Consider the following 18,795-nt stretch of genomic DNA (forward strand, 5'->3'; position numbering starts at 1 on the left):
CATGAAGTAAACAAACCCTGACAAACACAAAATAAAACACACTTTTTATATAAATTTTACTTATCTCATTTAATTGTAATGACCAAAAATGAATCCATAACCTTTTTGTCCACCCAAATCACGGTATCACAGTAATTTTGTATTATAAATTAATACGTTATAGGTTTGATTTTGGTCACAATGTCGCGATGAAATTTCAAAACGTCAGAGCATCAGAGCCAGAAAAGTTGCAGATGCTAGGTGGCGCTGATGTCGTGCACAGAGCCAATAGTTCCCCTATCATGCGGCACTTCGAGCATGTAATGACTGCAGTGATATTTTAACTTTTAGCACCTTGCTAAAAACTAAATTAATTTTAGCTAATTTTTTTGTTAAATTAACAATAATGGACCTCTAGTTGTCCGAAATAAAATTCTTTATTATTATTATGTCCTTTTCAGAGTCTCAAACTATGTCCATACCAAATTTCATCTCAATGAGGGCTATCGTTTTTTGTCTCACTAGATGGCGCACTGTTGCGTGAGGTTTTTAAGTATGGCTTTCAAAGTCTGTTATTACGGGCGTGAAAACAAAGTTTAGATTAAAATCATATTTAATACATCTTAAAACCGTACCATAAAAATATCGAGCATGCCACAGTGTTGCATAGTCCTCGTTTTGTTCGGAAAAAAGGGAGGACAAAGGTTTCCGAAAGACAAAACTGTCTCAAAACACAGACATTCATTGCCCCGGAATGCATATTTGCCATAATTAATTTCAGATATTGCAAAATATTTACAAAATTATTCTAATTATAAATAAACCCGCGTAGCTCACCCAAAAACTATGAGTTTGACAATTCGGAGACCTCACGCTACACTAGCGCCTCTAGTGGCGAATTCATACGCGATAGCCCTCATTGGTTGAGAAGGTACTTTACGCGAGAAACAAACATTTTACTTTGATGATGATGATGATTTGTAGCAATAAAGATTAATAATTGCTTAATAATATTTTCAGGTTTCGACGGCAGATGGAGTTACGTATTAAGGTTTAAGATAAAATGTGAGTATTATTTTCTATTTCTTTATAACTAGCATAATATTGAATGAACCGTAATCATCATTATAATCATTACGTATACCATTAGCCAAATATGTGGTCTACCACCCTAAAGTTGATAATCGTTTGCACGTCATAAAACAATAATGCCAACAGACGTGTCTGTCAACTTGACAATTCGACTTTAGCGATATATTCATTTGATAGGACTAGTAACCGAAAAACTGGACAGAAGCGCCGTGCAGTGAGTCTGTTCAACTATTAGGTTATATTCCCATTAAAATAATAATCCTTTCTAATTAATTATCTGGTGGTGGATTATTTAGTATATAATACTAGTTTAACTTAATAACACACTTGTCCGGTTGGCCGAGAGCCAAAAATATGGAGGGGAACGAGGAGCCCCCGATCCGGGCGGTGGCAGTTCCACAAACACGATTGAGATGGACTCGCAAGACAGTAATTCACGAAAGCGTAGTCTTAACTTGTTGGAACTTTCATCGTCCGAAAGGTTCGAACCTAAAGGCAAAAAGGTGATGCAGGGAACCGACGTCGACAACGCATCTGCAGCAACCGTCTATAAACACCCTGATTTAGACGCGGATTCACGCAAATACGGCAGTGAAGACAGTGGCCCATTTATAGTTCACATCTCACGAGACGCGGAATCGTACAACTCGGGTATTTCACTGCAACCAATAAAGGTTGGTCTCGCATTTGCTAGAGCCAACATCCAAATATCAAACGAGATGGTATTAAGATCGTTGGCAGAAACCGTGTCTCGGTGGAGTTTAAGACCGCTCAGGATGCTAATTCCATTTTAGAGAACCCTTTTTGTCACATCATAAATTTGTAGCCAGCATTCCATCCTATAATGTTTCTCGTATGGGATTGATCCGTGGTGTACCAGTTGACTGGTCAATGGAAGAATTTGTGGACGCTACCGACCTTAAAGACGGACAGGGTAAAATCCTTAAAGCCCGGCGCCTCCAACGTAAGGTAACCAATGAGGGAGGACCTCCATCCTGGGTACCAACTCAAACTGTCGTAGTGACTTTTGAAGGTCAAAAAACTTCCAGACAGAATCTTCGCTTTTTATACGTCGTTGAAGGTCGAAGTGTATGTGCTACCGACAATTCAATGCCGAAAATGTTTGAGGTTTGGTCATATACAGGCCCAGTGCCGATCTGATGCTCGTTGTTTTAAGTGTGCCCAAAAACCACCCAGGCGAAGGTTGCAACGTCGCCGCTGAGCAAGTGACTTGCTTCTTCTGTTCAGGTCATCAATTTTGCTACAGACCAACGTTGCCCTGAATATTGTAGGCAAAAATCTATTAAACTAGCAATGTCGGAGCACAGTATCTCTTACCAAGAAGCCTCCTCTCGCTTCCCGGCCGTACGTCGCCCTTACGCCGACGTAGCTAAGATTTTTTTTGAACCAGTTTCCAGTCCCTCTTGGCAACCTCCCCTCCTGGTCACTCTTCCTTGCCTCCTCAATCGCCTCCCTCGACTTCATACCGTAAGACGGTCACTCGTAAAATTAGACCAGGACCCCCTGTCTCCCGGCTATGACCGGCAAGCTCATAAAGAAATTATCTCGACCCCTCAATCTCAGGTTCCTAATGGATACGTCTTATCATCTCGGCGGATGCCAGCTGAGACGCCCAATGACGATCTTATGGAACTATTATTCAAACTCCTCACCAATATAATCGCCAAATGGAGCGATTGTTTACCGCCCGACGTTGCCCCATTAATGGTTTCGCTAGCTGAAAGATTATCCTTCTCCAATGGCCCCCAGGCCAACTTTCTTCAATGGAATAGTCGTAGCATCATCCCTAAAAAACCAGATTTAATAAACCTCGTTAACGAGCACTCTATATCTGTGGCGGCCATTTCGGAGACATGGTTGAGACCGGGTTCCCGTTTTAGGATCCCGGGCTTCTCGTGCCTTCGGGAAGACCGCGATGATGGACGTGCTGGTTGTGCGTTGTTCATTAAAAGAGGTTACTCTTTCTCTCAAATCCCCCTCCCTCCCCACTCTCATGAAATTAACGCAGTTGCGGCTAATATCATGGGAATAAATTTTGTATCAATTTATATTCCGCATCCAAATATCAACCTAATACCTGATCTTTCTACCATCCTGTTCTCGGTCCCTCCTCCTCTCCTCATCTTAGGTGATTTCAATAGCCATAATACCTCTTGGGGCTCATCACACAGTGACATATTTTCGTCTTTCCTCTGGATCTGTTTGATGACATTAACGTCGTAGTCATCAATGACGGCTCCCCACCCACCGAGTTTATCCTGGACAAAACCTAACTCGGTGCTAGATTTGTCTGCTAGCTCTCTCCTAATCTTTCGTGTTCGCTATCATATCAGGTGCTGAAACAGTCATTCGGAAGTGATCATTTCCCCATTATTATCTCCCAGCCATCCTCCGTTCTTCCTTCACCTGTTCCCCAACCACTCCTTAAATATAGGTTGGATAAAGCAGATTGGCCTAGCTTCTCTTATTATGTGGAAAAAAATTAAAAAGAGCTGGATTCCAACCTTTCAAACCCTTTTGAACAATACCTCCAATTCCAATCGATACTGATAGAGGCAGCCGATAAGTACGTCCCGAAGAAAAAAATTCTTGGCAGCAAAGTCCCTTCACCTCCCTGGTGGGATGCAGAATGCACGGCGGCGGTTAAAGAAAGGGATAACGCCGAACGTAAGTTCAATGTTTCCGGTCTTTCCGAAGATTTTGTCGCCTACCAAAAAATCTCTGCTCACACTAAGCGCCCTCCTAAAGAAAGCTAAAAAGAAAGGATGGAAGGGATTTTGCGAAAATCTCAACCCTAGAACTCCGCCATCGCTGGTATGGAAGAGTATTAAAAGATTCAGAGGCTCTTTCCGATCTGACTGGTCAACCCCTCATAATCCTCCTTCCTGGTTGGCGGAGTTCGCGGGTAAATTAGCTCCCTCATCGGTTCCTGAGGAATCTTGCATAAACCCATCTCCTCCTTCTGCTGAACTAGGACCCCTCGACGAACCCTTCACATTCCCGGAACTTGAGTTGGCACTGGACGGTCTTCGTAACAGTTCACCCGGAGAAGATGGCATTCCTTATATCTTTATCCAGAAACTTAACCGCTTTTCAAAGGAACATCTGTTAAACCTTTTCAATTTGTTTTTTGTGACTGGGGAAATCCCTGAGTCATGGATGACACAATTGTAATTCCAATGCTCAAACCAGGCAAGAACCCTCAAGATGCCAACTCCTATCGACCAATTTGCCCTTTCTGCAACAATTGGTAAAATATTTGAACATTTAATTAAGAATAGGCTGGAATGGTTTGTTGAAAAAAATAATTTACTCGCTAACTCCCAGTTCGGATTCCGTAAAGGAAAAGCACCATGGACAGCTTAAGCATATTAACCTCGGACATTAGATTGGCCCTTTCCAAAAAAAACATCTTGTAGGTTGCTTCTTAGATGTCTCCGCCGCATACGACAATGTTCTTCTTCCGGTGCTCAGAGCAAAAATGCTCCAGCTGAGTATTCCTGTGAGGATAGTTCATTTTGTTTGTAAGTTATTCATGGGACGCACCATTAAAATTCGATCCGGCAATAGTTTCCATCCTCCCCTTACCCTATGGCAGGGACTCCCTCAAGGTTCGGTGCTCTCCCTCTTCTTTATAGTTTATATACGTATGATATGGAACAATCTGTCTCCCCCTTCTGTAGTATTCTTCAGTATGCCGACGACCTGGTGCTTTATACGGGCTCGCAGTCAACTGATGCTGCATCTTCAAAACTTAATGAAGCGCTCAGTTATCTCAAGGTTTGGCTTGATGATCATGGACTGTCTCTATCTCCATCTAAAAGTAGCATAGTTACCTTCACGCGAAGTAGATTCATACCCAACATTCAAATTCAATATGATCGAGACGTCATTCCTTGCAAGGACTTTGTGAAATTCCTTGGAGTCTTTTTAGACTCTAGAATGACAGGTGTACCACATTTGGAATATGTGACTGGAAAATGTGAAAAGGGTATCAATGTTCTTCGAGCTCTCTCTGGGGTCTGGTGGGGCGCCCATCCATACTGCCAAAAGCTCGTATACAACGCAGTTATCCGTAGCCAGATCGACTATGGCTCTATGGTGATAGAACCCTGTAACAAAAACGCACTTAAGAAGTGGGATCTGATTCAAGCTAAATGCCTTCGAATTTCTCTAGGTGCTATGAAATCCTCACCAAAAAATGCTATGCAGGTCGAATGCTTGGATCCTCCCCTGTCCCTCCGTAGGCAGTACTTGGCAGACCGCTTCATCTTCAAAGCTTGTTCTATCTCTAATCATCCCCTTCTACCTCGACTAGAGGCGCTTTCTCTGGAAGTATCTGAAAATGCATATTGGTCACATAAGGAGACACCAAGGTATATTGTTTCGTACTCCAAATTAAAAAACCTCTCGTCACCGATATACACCTCCAGCTCTAAACTGAGGTCAACTATGAGTCTTTAACTTACACCCCCAATGTTATCCTTGATTTTGGCATTGACAAGGATAGCCCAGCGGCTAATATTCAATTTAATAAAAAATTGGAAGAATGGCAAGATTGGTTACTCATTTTTACAGATGCTTCTAAGCTAGACCCTAATGGTCACGTAGGAGCAGCGGTATGGATTCCCAAATACCAAATTGTCTTGACTCAGAAAGGCCCAACTCAGTCATCTGTTTTCACTGGGGAATCCATAGCCATTTTAGAAGCAATCAGATTTTCGAAATCCCATAATATCTCAAAAGTATTAATTTTTTCCGACGCCAAAAGCTGCCTACAAGCAATTGTTGGTAACCATTTTAAAATGAAAACCAAATATCCAATTATTTTGAAAATCAAAGAGTCTCTATACCGTTGTAAGTTAAAAGGACTAGATGTTACACTTGCATGGATTCCGGGCCACTGCGGCATAGTAGGTAATGAAAGAGCGGACGCATGGGCAAGAGAATCCATCGAAATCGGTTGCCAGGAATATAACACCATCTTACCATCAGACCTAACGATGTTCCGCTCGAGTTGACTTGAGGATCTCCTGGCAGAATATGTGTGCCTCTCCAGACTCCAGAAAGGACGACACTACGGGAACATTCAACCGTTAATCCCTCGAAAACCGTGGTTTTATCGTTTCCGCTCTGCGAATAAATGGGTCACTTCTACCATATGCCGACTCCGTTTGGGTCATGTCTGTACTCCGGTGTTCTTAAATAAATTAGGGTGCGGGATAACTCCTTGTGCGAATGCGGTCTAGACGAAGGAACTCTTGAGCACATTTTTTTTAATTGCGGTAAACTTACATATTCTCTGTATGACGTGTTGCCTAAGGATGTTCCGCGTCCTATTAACTTTCCGACACTTCTTTCTCTTTTAGATTCTTCCTTGACAAAAATTTTAATCAAATTTATACTGAGTCACAACATTAAGTTGTAGTAAAATTACAGCATGTTTTCTATATTTTATTTTTCCTTTCCACTACTTCCTTTTATGTTAGCATGTTTTAACAGTCTTCATTTCCCTGTTAAAAAAAAAAAAAAAAAAGTCACGCGTCCGTGTGCCGTCCATAACATATGTTATTTGTTTTAGGTCTCCTATCTGTTCCTTCTCCAAAATCAAAATTTCATAACCGAACATTCTCCTCATGTGCGTAATGTCTCAACATCGACATTGGCAAAATACGTCTTGCTAAAATCAGCAAGAGTGAAAGCCATAATAAAAAAAAAAAAAAAAAAAAAAAACCAAAAAACCTAAGAGACATGAACTGCGGGCTGTTTTCACCATCCAGTTGATTAGTGTTAACTGTACGGTTAAATGTGATACGCCTCCGTCTATTCGAACAAAAAAATAGAGACAGCATCACACTTAACCGTCAGTTAACACTAATCAATGGATGGTGAAACAGCCCCTAAGTCTGAGTTAGATTCAGATAGTTCTTTTCAATTTTTTGGAATTCGCCTGGGTAATTTGTAATCTAGTTGAATTTCTGTTAAAACTCTGGAATCTAATGGTAGATGCAAACAAAGCCGCAATAATGCCAGTGCAAAAATATGATAAGACTTCTTCATATAATTTCATCCTATTCTACCGTTTCTGTCTCACTTTTTCACATTTTCCTTTAAACAACAGACCCCATTATCAAGAGCAATTAAAATTCTTTTTATCGCCCAAACTTTTAAACAATAACAAGTACAGTCGGAGAAAAAAGTTTCGTTGCAATTTATATTAGTAGATAGAGATACCCTAAAACAGAGTGGGTTACGCACTTTACGACGCGGTCCGATCACGAGCGGCAGCGGGTAGTTTTTACTGAATTTTTAGAAGCAACCTAATTCCTCTGAGTATCAAAAATTTCAAACTCATTGGTTTTTTTAAACGTTAAACCTTACAATAGTCAAAGAATTTGGGATATACATTACGAAAAGTGAAATAGCAACGGTTGCAAGTTTGTTATGCTTTAAGTATAACGTAAATAAATTAAGTATAATAAAAATAACAAAGCATAAACTCGACTGCAAAACGTAAATTTATGAAATGAATTAAATGGTAATTGTGGAACAGATTTTTGAGAGACTGTCTGTATTCAGTTCAGAGCGAGATGTAAGATGCCAATAGACGTAAGCAAATTTCTTTTAAAATTATATTCGATACACAGGAAAAATCACACGTTTTCATACCTTTGGAANTTTATGCTATTTCTAGTCCTTCGTTTTTTGTACCATCTTTATCTTGAACTGCTTTTCGTTTTTTAGTTTTGTGTTCTTGTTCCTTTTCAAATTGTAAATCAGTTTCCTCATCAGCTGAATCCTCTTCAGACAACTGTTCAGGTTCCCCTGGCACAAATTCTTCATCACTCTCACTATCAGACGACATCTGAAACCACAATAGTTCTATATTAAATAATATAATTTATTTATTTTGCAGTAAGTATTAAATTCAAATATTTGTATAATATTTACCTCTACTGGTTACAAAAAAAACTGTCAAGTGAATCAATAAAATAAAACTATTACAGTTGCATAAAATTATTTATTTTAAACACAGAAGTTTATAAAGGGTTTTTCTTATTTCTGTTTCTATTCTTAACATTAGAAACTTCATAAAAGTTGCTTCCAGTTTTGGTACGACGTTGCGCTCTTTCAAATGCACGCCGTTCCTTTGCTGTCATCTTCTTCTTCTTGATATTAGCATCCTCTGGTCCTGCTTTGCGTTTCTTGCCCTGCTTTGCTACTTCTTCAACTGTAAATGAACCACTGGCTGCTTCTAGTTTCCTTCGCCTCATCTCCTTAACAGTTTCAGGCTTATGGGTCAAGTAATCTTCAACATCACTGCATTCATTTTCATCATTGCTATAAAAATCACTTATGTCAGAGGACTCATTACCATCGTCGTTTTGCGCGTCATCTCCCTCTTGAGATTCTTCTTCATTATCACTTTTATCATCTACATCCTTCAATTCATCTGGTAGAGTAACAGCATTCAGTGGTTTCACATCACCATCATTGTCGAATTTTAATCCCACTCGAATTTTAGCAAAATCTTGTGCTATTATTAAATTATTTACACTTATAAGTGGCTGTTTTTTTCAAATTCTTCATCCTTTGCTGTGTTTGTAACTTCTCCTGTAGATGTTTCTTCTGGTTCCTGTTGCTCAACTATGGTTTTCTTCTCTTTCTGCTCATCTTCCTTGGGCTGTTTTGAAAGAGGAACTTCAAATCCTTCAGGAGCAACATAAAAAGGTAGTTTTCCCCTTTGCCAATCATTAAGCACCATCCTTGCAACTTGATTGATATCAGGCTCCCCTTTCTTCAACAGTTTCCCTGTCCTTGCAGCCATCTTTTCCAAAAATTCAGTTGCTGTCTCCCAGCCATCAATTTTATATGTCTTCACCAAATATTCTTTTCTTACTCTCTTGATGACTTCATCAATATAGTCTTCTGGGTTTTGTACTAGTTCTACTCTTACTACTCCTTTCAGCACTTTCTCCGTGTCTGTTTCAGCTGATGGATAAACAACTCCAGGGCAATCAATCAGAAATATCCTCTTCATTAGAGTTATGTACTGCCAAACTTTAGTCTCACCAGCTATAGGTGCCACTTTACATACTTTTTTGGACCTCAAAGTGTTAATGACTGATGATTTTCCAACATTAGGATATCCAATCAGCCCAACACTTATTTGCTTCTTGTCAATGTGTAATTTTCCAAATTGCCGCAGCAGATTAATAAGAGATCCTTTCCCGAATGGGTGTGTGAGAGATGAATGAAAGGCAACAGTAGGATACTCAGCACTAAGAATAGCTACCCACCTCTGTGTCACCCAGTTGGGCACTAAATCAACCTTATTTAGAACAAAAATCAAATGTTTGTGTGCTTTTTCTTTTTTTAGGAAATTCTCAACAAATGGGCTTCTGGTCCCCATGGGGTCTCGAGCATCCAGCACCTGCAGTAGTACATCAGATGAATCAATTACTTTATAAAGCTCATTCCAAATCCTTTTACTCATACCAGCTCCAAACACCCAATCTCTCTGTCCTTCTTTGACTCCTGAATCTTCCCGAACCCTGTCTATGTCTTTATTCTCATCATATTTGTCTGTGTTTTCTTCAACAGCCTTTGACAGTGAACCCAAGTCACCAAACTTTAAATTTACTCGTTTTCGTTGTTTTTTTGGTCCAAATGTTTTGTCGAAGCCCTCAGTGTCAAGTAAGTGCACTCTGGCTTGCTTGGCCTTTTCATTGAGTAATGTTATTGGCAAATTGGTAGGTTTCATAACAACTTGATATGGATTCTTGACAACAGCCCCAAATTCATCTTGGAACTTTTGAAGGGCATTTTGTGAGATCACACGAGAGTTACCGAACCACTTTTGATTAGGTTCAACGCGAGCTCGGGTTCCCGAAGGCAACCAACCTTGAAAAGGTGCTGGAGTTATAATTTTACCAGTTTTATCTCTTTTAGCTTTAAAGTTACGGTACATCTGCAGCCGTTTAATGGTTCCTTTGGTCCGGGGATTGCCGACACCTTTTAATCCCTCGGTTGGACGATCTGGATTCATGGAGTGCCCCGACTTGTTGAAACCCTGCTTCCGGGGAGCCCCTGGTAGCAGAACGCACTTTCCCCATAATGAAAACTTTGTTTGCACACTTTTTAAATAGACTAACACTTTATTCTCAATAAATATCACGAGGTTAACCAAATAGGTTATGAAGAAATCACCACCGCAATCAGGGGGGGGACAGTCGCCTATGGACTTCGTCTATAGCGCCGCCATCTTCACCTAAATAAAACAGATTGTTGTCGTTTGTTTCAGATAGATGTACTGAAATTGAGATCACAAAGATTTTATTTTGAAAAAATTAGTCGTGATAATTACCGCAAAAATGAACTTTTTTTCGTTTTGACAATCGCATTGTAATTTCTAATATAAAAGTCACATAATTGTATCCGCTCAGTCGTTACACTATTTAGCAACACTAGCAACTCTCTATGTCAGGCCGCGTTTTCGCGCTCACAAGGAACAAGATGTACAGCTCGGAATCTAAGTGCAATAACATACGACATGATAATAAAGCATTGCTGCTTTCGATTATCATGCTGTTTATATTAAAGACGCGCATTCAGCCTACAAAAATTGAGCTGTAAGCAATAATTTTAGAAGTACTTGACTACAAAGCACTACCTAACAAACACCCTTCACTTAGTATTAAATAGGGTTTCAAACGGATTTGAACAGATAATCTGTAAAACCCTGTGTTATGCCCGTTCATATTATACCATCAAATGTGCCAGTAGAATTCATTCGGGTTCACGACATCGAAACAACAAAGAGGGCCTACTCTTGGCCTATACTAAATTCGAAGTTCGTTTCGATGTCGATCTTACTCTCAATAATGTGAAACGGGCAAACAAAGACTTACCCTGATTATCTTACAGTCAACACTTATTTCCTGAAATTAAATTTTTTTGTTGAATAACATAAATTAATTACATGGAATGGAAACACAACAACTGTATAAATCCTGCTCGGTCAATTCCTCACTTAGCTTCACTTCACTCACTTGTCAGTTTGCTTTGCTTGCTGCTAGCTTCACTGGGAAACAATAATGTACAGCTCGGAATGTAAGTGCAATAATATACGACTTGATAATCCGAAGCATTTTTGCTTTCGATTATCATGCCGTCCGTATATTATCATAGTCGCGCATTATCAGGGCCTACAAAATATTGCGCGCGTAATGCAATAATTTTAGCGTGCATTAACAAGTCGTACATTAACTAACAGCAATACACAACTACACGCTTCACTTAGTATCAAGACAGGTGTCACAAATTTGGTCACACAATTTGTATAAAAAATATGTTATGCCCGTTCACAATTACCGTAAAATAACCATTAGCGAAATACATTGCGGGTTTACGTCACAATCCAAAATCACAAAGAGGGCCTACTCTTGGCCTACAAAATTCGAAGTTGTCGTACCGTCCCTCTACTCTCAGATCGATCGTCCACCGCAGTGTCAACTTGAACAATTCTACTGGAATATGTGAACCGGGTAGCACAGGGTTTTACAGATTATCTGTTGTGACAACACCTATTTCCGGATTAAATTTTATATTAAAGCTCAATAACATAAATTAATTACATGGTATATGGAAACACAAACGAATAAATATTTATGATAAATTCCCAACTTTAAAAACTTCAAGCGGTATATCGTTATTTTTTTTATTAACTATACGTATTGTATGTTAACCATAGACAAGTCTCTTAGTCACACTTCTCTTAGTACATTCGGAGTCGAATTTCACGTAGAGACTCGATTTTTAATGTAGATATTAGATAGGTCAATTCTATTCGCGTGTCACTATCACTGACTGACGTTTCCGGAAAAAAATGACATTCAAAGAAGGCAATCTTATTTATTGATAATAAATTATGTACTTCGTGTGGTTTTATAAAGTTTTAAAACGACACGATGCCGTAGTTTACAAAATAATTGAAAGATGTGTTTCGCATGATGTATATTAATCTCACTGCGCTCCTATGTTGAGTATAGACTGTTGTCGTTGTGTCGAAAAACAGTTTCTGTTTAGTGAACTAATTCATGACCAAGAAAACTGCCCCGATGCCTGTAAGCATCAGAACCCATAAGACAACATGTATGACATGTTGTCCGAGTTCCGAGTGTCTGAATTCGATTCATTCGTGGATGTGTTTCGATTAACGCCAGGAGATCCATTAGACACGTTTGGAGAAATGTGGTATCCAGTGTTTTTGTGGTCACTGTGTTCCTCAGTGTTCGTACATACGTGTGCGGGGCTGGTCGCTTTCGGTACTCTAAGGAAGCACAAGTATGGCAAGTTTTTTCCAGTCCTTTTAATAGTGATGGGTGTTGTGAGCCCAGTGACAGCAGGAGTGGCTAGTAGTGCTGCTGTAGCATTCATATACCGTGCTGCCAATATGGCAATGCCGCCCATACACGCCATGATCTGGGGCATAGGACAGACAATCCTCGGAGCTGGCATTGGTTTCACAAGGATTTTAGCAACTTTGTAATATGAAGTGATCAAATTAGGAAAAAATGTGTTGCGTCAACCCTTGATATAACTAAAATAATTAAAAGTCAATTATCTTAGCATTATAATTGTAAATGGCATGGGAAGGTGCAGATATATTACCGTAAGGAAACTATCACTGGCCCTTACATATAATGGTAAATTAAATACTCATTAAGTGATATATATATAATGAGGATGCTGTAAATAGTATTTCTATGGTATGTGTAATTGTTGTATACTGTACCCATATTAGAATTGTAATGTATAATTTGAAAATAAATTAATTTTATTTTGCTATTGGCATGCAATGAGTCACTAAATTATTGTTTAAAATGTAAATATTATGGTAATAGCATATAAGTTCTATCCTTGGCAGAAACTATTGTGATTTTATTGAATAATTTACATTTCAAAGAACTAAACCAAATGTTTTGTTTGACTTGTTAGCTACTTAAAAACTTGACAATGAAATATGTTAATGTAGCAAAACTGAAATAGCTAACAGTCTGCCATACACATACTCTGACATCAATTACTATTTAATCATTAATTAGTAACTATTTTACATGCAATCAAGATCAAGAGTGAACAACTAAGAAGAGAGAGATTTTACATGCAAATGTTTGAGAGAACATGTTGATGGGCATATATATTGATGAACATTTTCCAAAACATTTGTGAGTCTTTTAAAACTTACTAACATAATGTAATTTATGTGATACTCTAATAATGACAATTCTTCTTTTATTTAAAACAAGACAAGAAAATTATTTGATTGTTAATTGAAAACACATTCCTTTTCTATGTTTGCAATTGTCTGTCTCATCCATACCCATTAAAAAAAGGTTTTAATAATTACTTTCCTACAAAAACTATCTGTGTATAACTATAATGTGATATAAAAGCTCTTTGCATCGAGACTCTCTATGAAGATAACAAACTAATACTTTAATTTGGTGTCTTTCTATTTGCTTTTTAGATATAATTTTTAATGATGATTAAATAATAGTTGTAATGGTCTCAAAAGTCTGGCAGATGAATATTTATGTTCATGTTATAACATTCAGTATTTCTTTTCATAAATTATACTGTGAATATGATTAATTTGCTCATTGATATCTCTATTTTAGACCCACCGAATGTCACTAAAATACTTGCTTTCTGTGACTTAGTATTAATTTAATAACATTGGATAAAATAATTACAAAAATTGTATGATAATGATAATAATTACACAGGTAAATATTTAAGTTTAACAATATTTCTATTACTTGTATTCAAAGTCTGCATCAGTACTGTACAGTTTTTATGCTAATTATTTGTATGCACAAATTACCTATCTACCTACCTAAACTTTGGTACTTACCCATGTAATCAATCAACTTAAAATGTTTAAAATAAAATGTATTTGAATTTATACATAGAATAGTGAATAATGCTAGAGATAGCTTAGAAATGAGTGATTGCATTCAAAAAATATATATTTGTAGATGTTATATGATGATGAATGAGGATAAAATGGTTTATAGATTGAGATATTGAGTCCTGAACTTTGTGCATCTTTTTTACATGTACCTATATTGTTTTGGTCTTGATATTGCCCTTTAATTTTCCTTTCTTTCATGTAAATAAAGTTTTGGCCACTACATGCTAACTTTTAGGATTAGTCCCTACCTACTGTTGAATAGGTACATCTTGGTTAGTTTTCTCAAGCAATTTCACTGTGCCTTATAATAGGGTGAAATGGAGCAATCTGTGAGCATTTGAATTGAACTTATAGCCTGTGCAGTAGGAATAGGATGCTGTAAAAAAATCTCATGAAAATCTTTAGGGATATTCTAATTTATTGTCCCTCAAGTGTTTTTATGTTTAATCTTTCAGGCAAATTTTGTACAGAAGCATAAGTGGACACAACTAGATATAGCTATCTAAAGATTTTCATTTCATAAAATTAGACTTCAGTTTATATACGGCAAACAAATTCCAAATGGTTCAAAAAAATTTACTTCTAGCCTGAAATGAAACATGTAATGTGATTTAAGTATGTAAGTAGATGTATGGAGGTGTTTTTGTTGACACAGCACTGTTAAAACAGTAAAGCTATTGCGTTTTAGTTCTGTAGCTAGCAATGTATTGTGTAGAGGATTTGGTTTAGGTAAAATAACTTTTTCATATTTATCCAATGGTAATAAATAAAACTTTATTTCATATACTACAGTTTTCTTTGAAATACAATTTCACCTAATTCATAATAGTTTTAATGTTAAATAATAAACAACAGACAACATTGTAAAACAAATTGCATTTATTTTACAAAGTACTTCCATGAGAGTACTTTGAATATCTTTTCCGAACTTCATGAAAACGTGAGCTTTCCTCATCCTCCTCATGACTTACCTCATGTATTGTTTCTTCCAACATAAGCGGTAGCTCCAACTCTTCTCGAGTCAATGTGGACTGCAAATATTTTTTAAATAAATAATTAGTATTTGATTGAGACAACTACAGGTAAATTAATATTCATCATCATCATCCCAGCCTATATACGTCCCACTGCTGGGCACAGGCCTCCTCTCAGAACAAGAGGGCTTGGGCTATAGTTCCTACACGGGCCCAGTGCGGATTGGGAACTTCGCACGCACCATTGAATTGCTTCACAGGTTTGTGCAGGTTTCCTCACAATGTTTTCCTTCACCGCAAAGCTTGTGGTGCAAATTAATATTACAATTGATTAATTTACTAACAACATTACTTACTTCATGAGCCACAGTTTCTATTCTACTCAATCTGTTAATTCTATCTTGCAAGGCTTTTGTTTCAGAAGTAGCATCCTGTAAAGCTAGTTTTAGTTCCACAATTTCCCTCCTGGCCTTTGATAATAATTTTTCTGTTGTTTCTAAATTGCCTTTAATATCCTGATTGTCTGCTTCTAGTCTTGTTTTTGCACTTGAAAGATTTTTTATTTTATTTTCGTAAAGCTTCAGCTCAGAGTCAGTATCAGTCAAGCCTTGCATAACACTAGTATGATCTTTTTGCAAACTATTACACATCTGCTTTAGGTATGACACATTTTGCTGTAGAAGATCTTTCTCCTCTGAAATTAACTTAACTTCATTTTCTAATGCTGTTATCTTACAAGTCATAGCGGCAATTTGTGATGATTGGGTATCTATTAGATTATCTTTGTCCACTGATCTTTCTTCCAAGGCCTGTATTTTACTAATATAGGATTGTAACTGTAATGATTTAGAAGCAGACTCACTTTCTAAAGAATGATTTGTGTTTTCGAGAATATTTGCTTCAACAGAAAGACTAGCAAAATGCTCTAGCATGTCTGATCTTTCTGCTTCTTTCTGTGAAAGCATTTCTTCAATTCTCCTGATTTCTGCTACATAATGCTGTAATTGCTGCTTAAGACCATCAACTTCTTTTCTGGATTTGTCATACTCAATCTTAGTCAATTTCAATGTGCCATTTGCGTCAGCTAGACTATTTTGTAAATGTTTGTTTTCAACAACAGCATTGTCATATTGTTGAGTTAAGCGCGATATTTCCCCATTTAAAAAATTATTTGTGATTCATGGTCAACTAACCTGTGTTCTGATACTTTATTAGTGCTTATTTTTCTTTTGAGTTCAGATATTTCATTTTCTAATTTACTAATTTCATAACTCTGCGATTTAATTTTCTGTTCAAGTATACTCATGTTCTCAGTCTTGTTATCCAATTCTATCACTAATTTATCACGTTCTTGATCAATTTTCTTTATATTTTCAATTAGATTTGACTTTTCATTTTTTAATGAAACTATTTCAGATTGCAAAATATTACATTTTCTTTCTAATGAGTCAATATTATCTTTAGCTAGGCTTAGTTTCTTTTGAGTGCATAATAAATCACTCTGCACTTCATTACTACTTCTTTCAGTTTCCATCTGGATGTTTTTAATTTGACTAGCCAATGTCTTCTCTTTAATAACATCAGATTGCAATGTTTTTATCTGTTCTCTCAGGAAGTTGCATTCTTCTCTAAGATGATCAGCAGAAGCTTTTCCAGTTCTATGGGTCATTTTATAAGAACTATTCTCCTCTTGTAACTGCTCAATTTCTCTGTGTTTATATGATAGATCTCTTTTCAGTTTATCTACCAAATCCATAGCTTCTTTGCAACGAGACATGTATTCCTCCTTATCTTTTCTTACTATTTGAATAGTATCTCTTAGTCTGTCAATTTCATCTTGGAGCTTCAATATATCTCGTTTTGTGTATTCACCTCCAGTACTAAATCTAGCAGATTTAAAATTCTTGTATTGACTTAACTGGTGGCTTAAAGCAATATTTTCTTTTGATAGTTCAGCATTTTCAGCATTTAAGTGACTGATTATATCTTTGTAATTCTGTTTGTTACCTTCTTCCTGGAAAGCATTCTTAGTTTTCATTTCATCATTTTCTTTTTTTAACATCAGTATCTCCTGCTGACATTCACATAATTTTTTATGCAATTCTTTAATAAACACACTATCAGCAGAAGCAGCTGAACCAGGATGTATGTACTTATCTTTACATTTTGTTAAATGCATATTAAACATACTTGTTGTCTCAGTTAGTTTTTCTTGCAGACTGGACATGCATTTTTCATATATCTTTCTTTCTCCTTCAAGTAGTAACTGAAGTTCATCTTTAGTAGGACATACCTATTTTTAGGACTAAATCTATGACCATCATTATTAGCACCCAAATAATTACTTCGAGAAGTAACTGAGATTATTTTATCTTGCAAACTTTTGTTGAGATCAACTAAATCTGTTATCTCTTTTTTCAAAGCATCTTTTTCTCTTAAAGCTATGTTTAGTTCTTCTTGAAGTTTGCACAGAGTTGGCGAAGATTTTAAACTAGACTGGGAAAGTTCTTTTGTTAATTCTGCATTTTTCATGGTCAGGCCTTCAATTCTAACTTGTAAGAAATTCATGTCATTCATCATTGCAGCTATTCGTTTGTTACAATCTTCTTCAACAGTTAGGGCAAGGGTGTCTACTTTTTTTAATTCATCATGTAAATTTTTATTCTTATCAGCAAGATCAAGGGCACGCTGCATGGCCTCATGTTGCTTTTCCAAACCATCAGCTACTTGTTTTTTTAAAAGATCATTTGCCTTTGCCATATCTTGCAATTGTTTTACAAAATCTTGAAATTTGCCATCTGAGTGAGAGGTGCACACATCTCTGCTGACTGCTTTAAGAGGCCTGCCACCTTCTAGTAAAATATGCAATCTTACTATTTCATTATCTCTCAGCTCAATCTGACTTTTTAATAGAATAATTTCATCATAATATGACTCATTTTTTTCTTCCAAATTTTGAACCTTTCTTAATAGTTCTGTTACATCATTATCAGCATTAAATTGTGTTTCATTACAGATACATACTCTTGCAGTGTTATTGTCTCCACTGTCTTTTCTTCTACTTTTGTTGCGACTGCTCTGAGTCCCAGCACACAAGCCCCTTAAACTCAAATCTCTAACATCATGCTGCAACTTACCTATCAGAGAGTCTTTTTTCATAAGCTCCTCTGACAATGATTTGATTTTCCTCTTACTTTCTTTAGAAACTCTTAGAGCTTCTTCTTTTAAGTTTATGTTTTCACTATGAAGACGATTGTTCTCTTGAATTAGCTTAGCATTGTCGCACTTGTACGGTTCAGCCTCTAACATTAGCGAGTCGCGTTGCGTTAGAGCCTCCTTCGACAAATCCATGTAGTGCTGCAAACTGCGCGTAGTTTGAATTAAATCTGCTAGGATACATTCTACTAAAGGTACTGCGTCCAAAGGTAAAGTGTTGTTGTAACCCAGATCTTCCAGTTTTCTTTTTAGTTTAAAATATGCTTCACCCATTGTCGTTAGATTTGAGAATATATTTGAGGAATAACAAAATGCATTATTATTCTTACACCACGATGATTTTTTAACATCGAGCCATAATCAAGGAAATAATATAAAAGAATTAAAGTAGGTCACAAACATAACGGCCCAAAATAAGCAACTTTTGTTTGTATGTATTCGAACGCGACATTGACATTTATTTGACAGACCATAGATAATTTTTCGTTGCTTAAAATTGAGGGCAACGAGGGAGCACAGAGCTGACTACCTATT

General features: G+C 37.0%; 2 protein-coding genes across 2 annotated transcripts; both read right to left on the bottom strand.

Annotated features, from left to right (window-relative positions):
* Window positions 1-8,098: 8,098 nt before the first annotated feature.
* On the bottom strand, window positions 8,099-12,573 carry LOC141430392 (uncharacterized). The gene is given in 4 exon segments (XM_074091078.1): window positions 8,099-8,660; window positions 8,663-10,342; window positions 11,004-11,033; window positions 12,397-12,573. Coding segments are annotated over 4 exon segments (2,415 nt in total). The 3' UTR covers window positions 8,099-8,132.
* Window positions 12,574-13,881: 1,308 nt separating this feature from the next.
* Window positions 13,882-18,734, bottom strand: LOC141430316 (uncharacterized). Its single transcript, XM_074090965.1, is given in 4 exon segments — window positions 13,882-15,102; window positions 15,402-16,216; window positions 16,219-17,337; window positions 17,340-18,734. Coding segments are annotated over 4 exon segments (3,276 nt in total). The 5' UTR covers window positions 18,535-18,734; the 3' UTR covers window positions 13,882-14,955.
* Window positions 18,735-18,795: the final 61 nt, after the last annotated feature.

The sequence above is a fragment of the Choristoneura fumiferana genome, chromosome 8, assembly GCF_025370935.1.
Source record: "Choristoneura fumiferana chromosome 8, NRCan_CFum_1, whole genome shotgun sequence".
NCBI classification, from domain to species: domain Eukaryota; kingdom Metazoa; phylum Arthropoda; class Insecta; order Lepidoptera; family Tortricidae; genus Choristoneura; species Choristoneura fumiferana.